The sequence below is a fragment of the Chaetodon auriga genome, chromosome 11 (genome assembly GCF_051107435.1).
Source record: "Chaetodon auriga isolate fChaAug3 chromosome 11, fChaAug3.hap1, whole genome shotgun sequence".
Classification (NCBI taxonomy): domain Eukaryota; kingdom Metazoa; phylum Chordata; class Actinopteri; order Chaetodontiformes; family Chaetodontidae; genus Chaetodon; species Chaetodon auriga.
The window spans coordinates 19,993,346-20,004,780 of record NC_135084.1 but is presented as its reverse complement, the minus strand read 5'-3'; the positions used below and the strand labels follow the sequence as shown (position 1 = coordinate 20,004,780).

At 41.3% G+C, this 11,435-nt stretch overlaps 1 protein-coding gene across 1 annotated transcript; it reads left to right on the top strand.

Moving 5' to 3' along the window:
- Window positions 1-1,963: 1,963 nt before the first annotated feature.
- LOC143328358 (transmembrane protein 26-like) lies at window positions 1,964-10,196 on the top strand. The gene is made up of 6 exons (XM_076743446.1): window positions 1,964-2,243; window positions 3,225-3,321; window positions 3,595-3,684; window positions 6,566-6,762; window positions 7,041-7,120; window positions 8,455-10,196. Exons 1-6 carry the CDS (start codon window positions 2,041-2,043, stop codon window positions 8,751-8,753), a joined length of 966 nt encoding a protein of 321 aa, XP_076599561.1. The 5' UTR covers window positions 1,964-2,040; the 3' UTR covers window positions 8,754-10,196.
- The last annotated feature ends 1,239 nt before the right edge of the window (window positions 10,197-11,435 follow it).

Genomic DNA, 11,435 nt, shown 5'->3' with positions numbered 1-11,435 from the left:
TGCAGCCAAGTAGGGCAGAGAGAGAGAGAGAGAGAGAGAGAGAGAGAGAGAGAGAGAGAGAGAGAGTGTGTAACGCATGTTTTACTCATGACCTGGGGACATAAATCTGTTTACATGGTCACATTGTGGGGACTTGCCTTCTTTTTTGGGAACAAAACACAAGTCCCATTAACATAAATCATCAAATTTTAGGGTGGAGACTTGGGATAAGGTTTGGGTAAAGGTTAGGTTTATGGCAAACCAGGAAATGAATGCAAGTCAACGACGTCGGAAGCGATGGAAACATGACTGTGTGTGTGTGTGTGTGTTTGTGTGTGTGTGTCTTGGTTTTTTAGTCACAGCGGATTTGGTCTGATGTGTTATTTCCTGCATGGCGAGATAATAAGATCTGTGATTAGACTGCATAATTGTTGTTTTGCGTTGGACAAATCCAAATCACTGATGATAAAAGTTAAGAACTGAGTTGTGTACATTTAGATATTTTATTCTGTTGTTCGATTTAAAACTCTTCAGTTTACAAAAACATCAAAGAATTAATAGATATGTTGGTGAAAATGACATCATATGACATCATACTTTTATGTGTGTGTGTATGTGTGTGTGTACTCTATGTGTTGTAAAAAAGGTGAAAAGGGGTATTCATGTTATGTTATTAGTAAGAAAAGGCAAGAAATATAAGATTTTTTTCTTCTTCCAGCTCCCTCTGTTGGTCATGAAATGTGACATTGTAATCTTACACTGTATTATTAGCTGCTGGTTTTGAAAATTACACGATGAAATGAGCAAAATACACTAAATTATTGTGTAATTTAAACATGTATGCATGTTTGCTTGGTTTTATAATATGAACATAATTTAGGCACAATACTAAAAAAATTTATAATTACAGTTTATTTCGGTTTCTACCTTTAACACACACACACAGATCGGTCACATAGGAAGTGAAATCTTTAAATTTAAAACATGTTACGATGCAAAATTATAACAAATATTTATCTATGTGCAATTCCCAAAATATCCAAAATATTTGCTCTGTGCAGTGTTGGAATGTAACTGAGTACATTTACCCAAGTACTGCACTCAAGTACAGGTTTGTAATCTTTGTATTTACTGTACATTTTTGCTACACTTTACTATTGTACTTTTAACTCCACTGCATTTATTTGACAGACATGATGTAGTTGCTTTTCAGGAGGAGCATATATTTTCCTTATAGGTTTTAAAATGTTATGACAAGTCTAAATCAAGGTGAATCTAATCTTTCTGAATCATTTTTTTTAGTACAAATATGAATTCAGATGTATTGTTATTCAGTTTACTACAGTAAAATAAACTAGTAGTTAAAACTGGCTCCATCACGTCCAGCAGCAGCCTCAGAATGCAGCTTCAGTCTTCTAGTCATACTCCACTAATGTAACAGGCTTCTGACCCTTGATACTTTCTCATGCTGGTAATGCTTCTGTACATTGAGTAATATCTTTTATTGCAGTGTGGCATTTCATCCTTGCGCTATTTCGGCTTAAAAGGATCTTAATGCTTCCTCCACCACTTACTGCATGTGTTTCCCCTGAATCAAACAGCGCTGCGCTGGATGAATGTGCAGCCTGTTAGTCATCCTCCTTCATCGAAGTTTACTGGAAACAGCAGAGGAAGTGCTCTTCAAGCTGTCATTCCTCGTGAGTGAACAGCTGATGTGATGCTGCCCTCTCCCGTACAGTCACAGCGTCAGTGATGGACTCGTGATGACACCCAGAGATTATTGAATAATTCTGAATGAGATCCGCGCGCAGCTTGCTTTGTCATGCATTCCGCAGCAGCTCATTGGTCGCAGGTTTGTCCAGCTGCCCCTATTCTCTCCACGATCTGATCCCGGGTCAGGTAAAACTGGACGGGACTTTGGAGGCGGAGCTTAAACTTTTTGGGGACAGCGTTCAAAAAAAAAAAAAGCCCATGCAGCAGTTTTAACTCTCCAGGATCTGAACTTTCAGGAATAGCGGCAAAGCTGCGGTGCGTAAAGCTGACATACAGCCAGCCAGCGTGATGGGTCTGTTCAAGTTTGTATGCGCGATTATTACCAGAATGATGTTTATCCTCGTCTCTCTGACCGGGGTCTGGAGGGTGACATGGGTCAAGAAAGATCTGAGTTACGGTCGTTATTACTGGTTCCTGACGTTCCTCTTCCTGCCGCTGGTCGTTGAAATGATAATAACTCTGAAGCGCCGAAAGGGAAAAGATTACAAATGGTAAGATGAACGCATGCATGGAAGTGATTGAAATTTGTTGGAATTATGATGCTTGAAGATGCAACTTCACCTCATCTTTTTTGCTCTGCAGAATTAATTTTAACTGCATGATTTGCACACGTTTCCTTTGCTCAATAGATTTACAGTAGAACTTATAAATAAGTCAAGCTTTTGTTATTTACACCCTGATTCAACCCTCCCCCACCTCCCTAAATACACTGCATCCTGCATGGCGCTTGCTGCTATTGTTCACCCCACCCTTACGGTCCTGGGACCGTAAGGGTGGGGTGGGACTCCTTGACTTGCTCCAGGGACTCAACACAATATTCTGCATTTTATTATCTTAACATTTACAGTTGTTTCTGTTAAACAACAGACATTTTCATTTAGCAAACTTTTTTTTTTTAAGTACATTACAGTATGTTAAACTATAAATTTGCTATGAAGAGAAACATCCACCCATTCACTTCCTTTTCCACACTCCCAGATGTCCAAAACATGTGTTTTCTTATCCTATTAAATTATTAAGCCTCACAAGAAGCAGCAAAGTGATGCAACTAATGATTATTCTTATTGTCGATTAATCTGCCGATTTCTTCTCGATTAATCATTCGGTTCCAGGATGCGGTCCAAGATGATCTTCAGTTGTTCACAGTGAAGAGTCCAAAACCCGCAGACAGTCTGCCTGTCTTCATATAAGAGAAACAAAAGCTTCAAATCTTCACATCTCAAAGCTGAAACCAGCACATTTTGGGCGTTTTTGCTTGAAAATTTGCTAAAATGATCACTCCAGTTGATTTTTCTGTCAGTTCACCAGTTGATCAATCAGCTAATCGATGTATTAACGTGTATTAGTGTCAAGTTTAGAGTTTGAAAATATTCACAATTAGTATTAACATTTCCTAACATTTCCACAAATTACATTTTTTCCATGTGTCTCTATGAAATTGCGTCGTTAAAGTGCCGCTGGTTGTCTTGCAGGTTTTCTCCTCCGATCTTTCTGTTTCTCATCAGTATCATTCCCTCCATCTGGATCCTGGAGCTTCACCATCAGCAGAACAAAGACAGTGACCCTCTGGTACTCAACCCCAGAAACAAAATGCTTAGCGTCTGACAGTTTAAAACAACAGCTCTCATGCTTTCCAAACATTGTAACCTAATGACAGCTGTTGGGCTGGAAAACTGCAGCTCTATGCACACGTAGCCACAGTTCGTCATTCAGTAATTTGCTGATTCTGTCAAATACCGCATTTGCTTTTAAACATGAAGCTCTTCAAGCTTTAGTGACAGTGAAAAGTACACATAGGCTGTGAAATTCAGTCTTTGTAAAGCCTCTTTCAACTGTTTTCAGTGCAAGAGGCTCGACTCTTGGGAGAATGTGCGAGGAGTGGTCACTCTGAACAAGACCCTGGCGAACCAGACATACCAGGACTACCTGAGGGTAAGCGGACAGACTGAAAAATTCCTTCACCTCCATTTCCCTCTTCTAGAAGAACACGTTCTCTGTTGCGATTTTCCTGCAAAGAACAGAAGTGAACAAAAGTGAGAAAGATGATGTATTTCTTGGAAACCACTTGCACTGCAGCGAGGAGTATACACAATATCTGGGGTAGTGAAACTTAGGACAAGCTCAAAAATAAAGTCCAGACTTCTCAGGAAGCTCTTAAACGGCTTACTCACTTCTCCCCAAGCACATTTTCATTTGTTGTATCCATTCGGTGTCGCTCTCTTTTACTGTGATTCACAGCTTAATCACAGATCTGTCACTATGCGGTTGCCAGATAATCAGAGTCCAGGAAGTCACTGCACCCAATCAGGGAATAGTGAGGCACATTCCCCCGATAGATAAAACAGAACGTTTTCACTCCTCGGTTTGTGCATGGATTAAGACAACAAGATTTAAAGTGTTAATTAGTGAGCTTTGGAGGTGCTGGCTTTATACAGAATAAGGCAAGCTGTTTCCCTCTGCTACCACTTCAATGCTAAGCTAAGCTAACTCTCCTCATCTTAAGATGCACCAACTCCTCACAACTGGGTTGCTCTTCAGAGTCAAAGGAAAAGACGTGGTTGTGTGAGGTGGTTATCTAAATCCTACATCTGATTGGAAGACAGCGCAGAGGGAACTTGAAATCCCTGAGGGGACTCATTAGGTCATTTAGGAGCAGAGTTTTGGACAGATGCTCTGATTTCCATTTTGGAGTGAATGCAGAAGAGAAAAACACCCACATCAGAGGAGAGGGAAGCCGGATGCAGCCCCAGGGGTTATAGAATTCACAAAGAATTCACAAATGGGACTGAAAAAAGATCTTCCCATGATTCAGGCTTGGATTCCAGGAAGAGCCGTCCTCTCTCCATCGTCTCTGTTGACCATTTTCAGGCAAATTAGTTAGTTAGTTAAACGAGGACTAAAGAATGTTTGATGCAACAAGCAAACAATCTGTTGATTTTCTCATAGGCAAAAACTTACAAGGCATTTTAGTTTCATCAGATTTGAGAAGCTTTCCCCCAGTTGTTACAGTCTTCCTTGTTATTTATTTGTCCATCATATTTTCTTCACAGAGGAATTCAGGCATCCTCGTTAAGCTGGGTTATTAAGATGCTAAAATGCTTGCGTGCATTGCTTTCAATTTCAGAGGAATCCGAGTGGGTGTAATTTCACATTTTATAACTGGAAATATGGATGCCTGATATGTGGTGAATACTTTCAGAGGTCTGATCAGAGGCAAAAACCATTTCAGCTGATGTAAAGCAGCACGACTTAAGAGGTTACAAGCTTTATAAAGCTGAATATCACAAGTGTATGAATGATGAGGGACAGATAATGTGCCCTAAAAGAGGCCTAAAAAGGTCCAAGAATTAACTCTTGAGGAACTCCACTGGGTCAGAGGAGGTCATAAATAGGAGCTCACTGTACCAAATTTCACAGCCCACTTTCTCAGACAAACTAGTAAAATATAATAACATGATCAACATGATGGGCATTTAAATCAATTTATACACAAATGTAACTTGCACCCTGATCAGACTGCAACAGGATATCAGTGGAGGAGCCGTCTTTTTGCTTTGCCTCAGCTGAAGAGAGAGACCGGCCCGAGAATAAACCTAAGACTTGCACTGCAAACAGCAAAAAAATGAAGCAACAGGTTTGTAACTGTACACACGTCCGGACCAACAGCTATGTGAAAACCAAAATAAACTACGACTTTTGATTATTTGTACAGCTGCAGCTGCAAGACAAATCATTTCATTTGGATGAAAAGCAGAGCAGAGTTTTAGATAGATCACAATACAGTCAGAATTTCTGCCATTAAAACCAACCATAAGAGGCTGAGAGTGTGGCCAATCACAGTAAGAGGGGAGCATTTGAAACACTTCATATAAACAACAGCTAGACCACCACCACACCCACGTAACCCAGAAGAATTAAAAACATAAAAATGTGTGGGCACACCTCCATGTCCCAGCCCTGTGCTGCGTTTCAGTCGTGCAACATAATGGAGTCATTAAAGGATAAGTCTGTTGATATTCTGCGTTTTACTCCCGCCAACTTATCCCTTTTAAAAAACTATGAATTCATTCTACTAACAAGTATTAACTGTGTTGTCAAAGCCTGATATAGCTTATTTCTCTGTGCTGCAGCGCTCCATTGTCGTCTAAAAACCATTAAAGACACATAATGAGACGCACTGCGGCACTTAGTTCATTACATTGAAAATGGGCACTGTAATTTGTTTTGAGTCAATCCCACAGACACCGGTCTGCTGCCTTAAATAAGCACAAGCACACAAACTCTGCAGCTGAAAACATTCCCCAACACATGCACCGCCTGCTCCTGCTACTGTCTCCAAATCTACAATGCACAGCTGTTTTAGGAAATGAAGCAGTTTTCAACAGATAAAAGTATGTATTTGTGACCCAAAGAGTCAGAAGCACTGACAGTGCAGGCTGGAAAGTATGGAGAAAAGGACTGATACGTTGTTGACTTTAAGCTTTTATTGGTTTTCTCTAAATAATGACTTACTGGATTAATCAGATCAAATATAAATTGAGTGAGTGATGAGATTTAGACAGCAAGCACCAGCAGGTTAGCGTAATCTCTGCATACTTTAACTATTCCAGGTTTATTGCTAGGACGATATTTACCACAAACTGGCAGCATTCAGAGGTGGAAGAAGTACTCTGATTTTAAAGTAGCAATACCACAGTGTAGAAATACTACGATACAAGTAAAAGTTCAGAAGTAAAGAAGTACAGGGTCTGTGATGATGATTTTTTTGAAGACATAACTTTCACTCTCTCTTCTTTTCCACCATTTTCACCAGATGCTATCGTCTGTCTGCTCCAACGACTGGATCCTCGCTCTTCATCAGATCCTGCTCATCCTCCTCATCGTGGGCAAGTGGCTCCTCCCGCTGGGAGGCGGAGTCACGCGTGACGAGCTCTCGCAGCTTCTCCTAATTTTTGTTGGCACTGCGGCAGACATCCTCGAATTTACTAGTGAGACGCTGTCAGACGTCAAGTGGGTGGCTAATCATGTCGCTTGTTGGTTATGGATGTGCTTCTGGGTTTCATGTATGCCTGCTGAGCTCTGTGCGCTTAATTATGCATAAACATTAGGCACAAAGATGTAGAACTCAAGCACTTATAAGGTGACGTTACCATATCTGTGTCCCCCAATCCTGCCCCTGATGTGTTGACATTACATCAGTGCCTTTACTGAAACAAGCAGCATCCCTCTGACATATATTGAAACTCATGGGACTGACTTTGACTACATTTTCCATGTGTGTTTTCCAGAGATAACAGCCCGCAGCTGGTCTACATCATCTTAGCTGTATGGACTTGGAGCATGTTGCAGTTCCCCCTGCATCTGGCCGGTCAGTGTGTGTTTATCTGTTAAACCAATAACTTTGCTCTTATTAAGCAGTTACAGACGTGCAGCGTTGTATATGACCTCTTCCCACTGTGGGACAATCCAAACAGTGTGTTTACAAACTGGCAAAACATTAGTAAGGTCAGCAGCATCCAGGCCAGGGCTGTAAGTAAACAGTGAAAACTAGCTCGGCTGAAATCACCCAGTTTTGTCAAATGACCAACCCAAAAATCTGTTTTGACTTCCCGAGCCTTGAAGATCAGGCTTTTGTTAGAGACGTGATAATGTCCCTGCTTTCAGACACAGTTCCAAAAACAGTCTGACGGGAAGGGTGTACTTAAGGAGTTTGTATAAATGTCGACAGGAGGAAATCCAGCCTCACGTGCTCATTACATAAATAGATTTCTGCTGATAAAGTCTTCAGCTCTCTTATCAACCAGCAGATGTCTTTCTGAAACGTATTAAACCGAGCACTGAGACGAATATAAACCAGCTTGCGCAACTCGGAGGGAACAAAGGATGGAGTTCCACTAAGGAAAGAAAGAAAGAAAGAAAGAAAGAAAGAAAGAAAGAAAGAAAGAAAGAACATTATAAAGTGATTAGAAGCAGCCTAACTTTGTTTTCAGAAAAGACAACCTCCACTGACGAACTCAATTATTCATAATCCAATTTAATAATTTACAAAGGGATGAGATTCTTAATAATGATACTTTCATAATGCATTTAGAGCACTTAGAGCTGGAACGCACAGCGCTGTGTTTACGAATGAAGCTGCTTCTCCTCCGTGTGTGTTTGCTCATGCGGGTGTGTCGTATGTTATTGTTCCTGTATGTTTGGATGCCGTGCAAACACAGGAAGTGTTGACATACAGGCTCCACGCGTTCAGCCGAGTTCCTGTCCAGTCTTCGCCGTGAAAAACAGCAGCGGAGAGAAGTTAGGGCCATTTAGTGGAGCTTTTGATCGCATTACATGATGCATTGAAATTTGTACTTCTTTCTGAGCACTTTAGAGACTTCTCTGCCATATTGTCTTAAACGCTGAGTTTAAAGTTCATGCTTGATGCTGGAAACAACAGCTGAGACAAAAAAAGGATGTTTTAAAGCAGGCTCAAAGTGTCAGTTTACCCAAATCAATAATAAATTAAATTAAGTTAAATTCTGGGGTTATTGGCAGGTTGGCTGCAGGTTTTCTTTACAACAGAATTCAGCCCGAAATGACAGGAGAAGCGGGTGTAAAGAGCAAACATGCAGCCTAACACACCCTCTCTCTCATTGGTCATCTTGACTAGTGTCCTTCTACCGCTGACCTCTTGTTTTTTTGTCTTTTTATTATGAAAAGTGGTGAACTCCAAGCCAAACAGTGAGGATGTGGAGGGGGTCCAGGGGACGTCCCTCATGGCTAAACACAGCACGGACATGTGGAACATCGTAGAGGCCTTGTTTATCCAGGACGGGCCTTTCCTGGTGGTCAGGCTCACCGTCATGACCTACTTCAAAATCTTCCACCAGATGCTGGTTTTCTTTGCCATCAAGAACTTCCTGGTGGTCATACTGAACTTGTACAGGCTGGTTGTTATATGCCAGGACTTCAGATCCTCCGGCAGCAGCAGATCCGGCAGCAGTGCCGCCGTGTTGTGAGTCAGCTAAGGGGGACGAGGGCAATCGGGGAGATGTTACTCACAAAGGTTTACAGTTACACGAGACGGTAAAATCTACAATTAGAGCAGGAAAAGGAGGAAATGCTTGCTGTCTGTTTCTTTTCACAACATATTTGACTGTGTGGGATCAATCGGGTGTGAATAATTGACGCTGTAGGCAGCAGAAAACTGTGAGGGACCATTTTCTTACACTCGCAGGGGGATGGAGTTGCCAAGTTCACATTCCACACTTCACTGCCGAGCATCCGACTTGTTAAGCCACCTCATTGACATTTCATTACAGTCCCTTGGGAGCTTACCTCAGTCAAGTCAGTTAAAACACCACCATTTCTTCAGTACTGTGTGTGTGTGAGACTGTGTGTGCATGAACATGCTGTGCTAAACCCCGGAGACACAGAGGAAAAAGACAAAACAGGAAAAAGGTGTGAGGGTCCAAGTGAAAAATGTCCTGATATTATCACATGTAAAGAGATAAAGCCTGTCAGCCTGTCACAATAAAAAGAATGCAAATGGTCCCAAAGCACAACTTCTGCGCGTCAACACCTGCAGAAATTGAAGCCAGGCTACTGCTTAGAGACAGACTGGACAGGCGTCTAACAGCGTGATGTGCGGCGTCTTGTCGAGTGGAGGTAGAAGAAGACAGCGATAGACCAGATGACACAAAGGCTGTGAAGTGTCCACAGAAGAGAAGGAGGAAGAGCCATTTTCCTGTTTTAGCCCAGACAGGAAGTTAAGCCTGATTATAAAAACATCCTAACTCAAGGTAGTTGGCAGCTTCATTAAACCACTGTGTACCAAGTGGATAAGGAAAACCATGAATCTGATTATTTGTGACATTTGAATGGGGAATAAATCAGGAGAGGAAGTAGGAATGTTTCTAAACTTCAAAAATTTTACTATTTAAAGGTCCAAAATGGTCAGATTTGTTGTCTCAAGGTGATTCTGTGCTTTCTGATGGAAAGATTTGACGCTGATATATGCTAGAAATCAATTTGCATCTGTTTTAAAAATAAAGAGACTGAAGACAGAACAAACTACACTCAGGTAATCAACTGTGTGTGTGTGTGTGTGTGTGTGTGTGTGTGTGTGGCGTAACCTGTAAAACCATGAATTATTCCAGGCTTTATGAGGCCAAAGAATCATTGTTATGATTCCCTGGTTTATGTGAAAATGTTTTGAAGTGAACCTCAGCACAAACTGCAGTTTAACCTTCAAGGAGCAAACGTGTTATTGCTTTTAGCCCAAATGTCCCCAAAATGGCATTATGTCCCGGGTCCAAGTGTTATTTGCTCGCAATAAATAGCAAATGCATTTTTTAGAATTCTATTATTTGTTTTTTTTATTATTATATCATAATAATTGTTATATGTTAATGTGACTTGGCCTGACACAGACCAAATAAAACAATCCATACTTCAGTGTCCTCATGTTTCTTTGTCATTATTTCACTCAGAATATTACTGTCGCACAAGCTGTGGTTTCATGATTGAGATCAGTACTTCAATATAAGTACATTTACTCAAGAACTGCACATAAGTAAACACATCAGAGGAAAAAATTTTACTTTTTACTTATTTAACACATATAGTTACTTTGATTTTACATAAAAAAAAACACATGATCACTGACACTGACACGTTGGCTGCTAAATTAATCTCAAATTGTAGTCATGCAAGGCTGTGCTGGTATTTGGGGGAGGGGGAGAAAGGCAGTGGGGGAGGGATCCAGACGCAGGCAGTGGAGGCAGACAGGTACAGCTGCAAGAATTTATGGGCTAAAGTGAAGGTACAAAGGCTAACTGGACAGGGTCGAAGGGCCAACACACAGTCCGGTGCAGTTCGAAAAGTGGTAAACTGCACCGCCACAAAACTAACAGGAGAGCAGAGCTGAGTCGAATTTTGAATGCAGGACTTTAACCTGAATAAAGGATCTGAGTACGTCTTCCACCACTGATCGTTGCCAATGTGCACAGACACAAGCACAAACTGTCCTCTGGCCGTATTTGTTTAAATCTCATCTTTCAAAGAATAAATGATGAAGTGTGTTGCACATCTCACCTGACACCTATAACACAGTCTCACCTCACAGCAGCAGCACCTCTCAATGTTAAAATCACAATCCACTTTAAAAACATGGTGCTGTGTTAGATAGCAAATATTCTATCTACAAACACGGAGTACTGTCTCCCCGCTGTGGACATCAGAGTATTAACACTTAAATTGATTAAGTCACCCGGTGACGTCTTTTGGGCATGAATCAGTGACAGAGTCTGTAAGCTCTCAAGGTTTTTGATTGAGACATTGCATCAGTTTTATTTAAGATTAGGAGTGCTGACAGCTGTGAATCAGAGGGCCTCCCAATAAAAGCATGAAGCCTGCTGTCCCAGTGTCATCAGAGTTGTTGTGCAATCCACCGTCTGTGAAGCACCACGCATCGCCTGCAGATGTCAGCCATTCTTCCAAAAGATTTTCCCTCATCTGGTGTTTTGATCGTGGTGCAAAGTCCAAAATGTCCCAGAGGTGTTCGGGCAGGTTGAGGTATGGTGACTGTGAAGGTCAGAGCATTGGATTCACATCATGTTCATACTCTTAACACCATTCAGTAACCCCCAGCGTCCTGTTCAGAGGCGTCTGCATTCGTTATGTTTATCATAAGATAGAAT

What these genes read in the sequence shown, in the direction of transcription:
- LOC143328358 (XM_076743446.1), top strand. Translation starts at nt 2,041, where the DNA reads ATGGGTCTGTTCAAGTTTGTATGCGCGATTATTACCAGAATGATGTTT. An exon ending in ACAAAGACAGTGACCCTCTG is followed by an intron (nt 3,322 to 3,594) that starts GTACTCAACCCC and finishes AACTGTTTTCAG; the next exon opens with TGCAAGAGGCTCGACTCTTG. An exon ending in GAGACGCTGTCAGACGTCAA is followed by an intron (nt 6,763 to 7,040) that starts GTGGGTGGCTAA and finishes TGTGTTTTCCAG; the next exon opens with AGATAACAGCCCGCAGCTGG.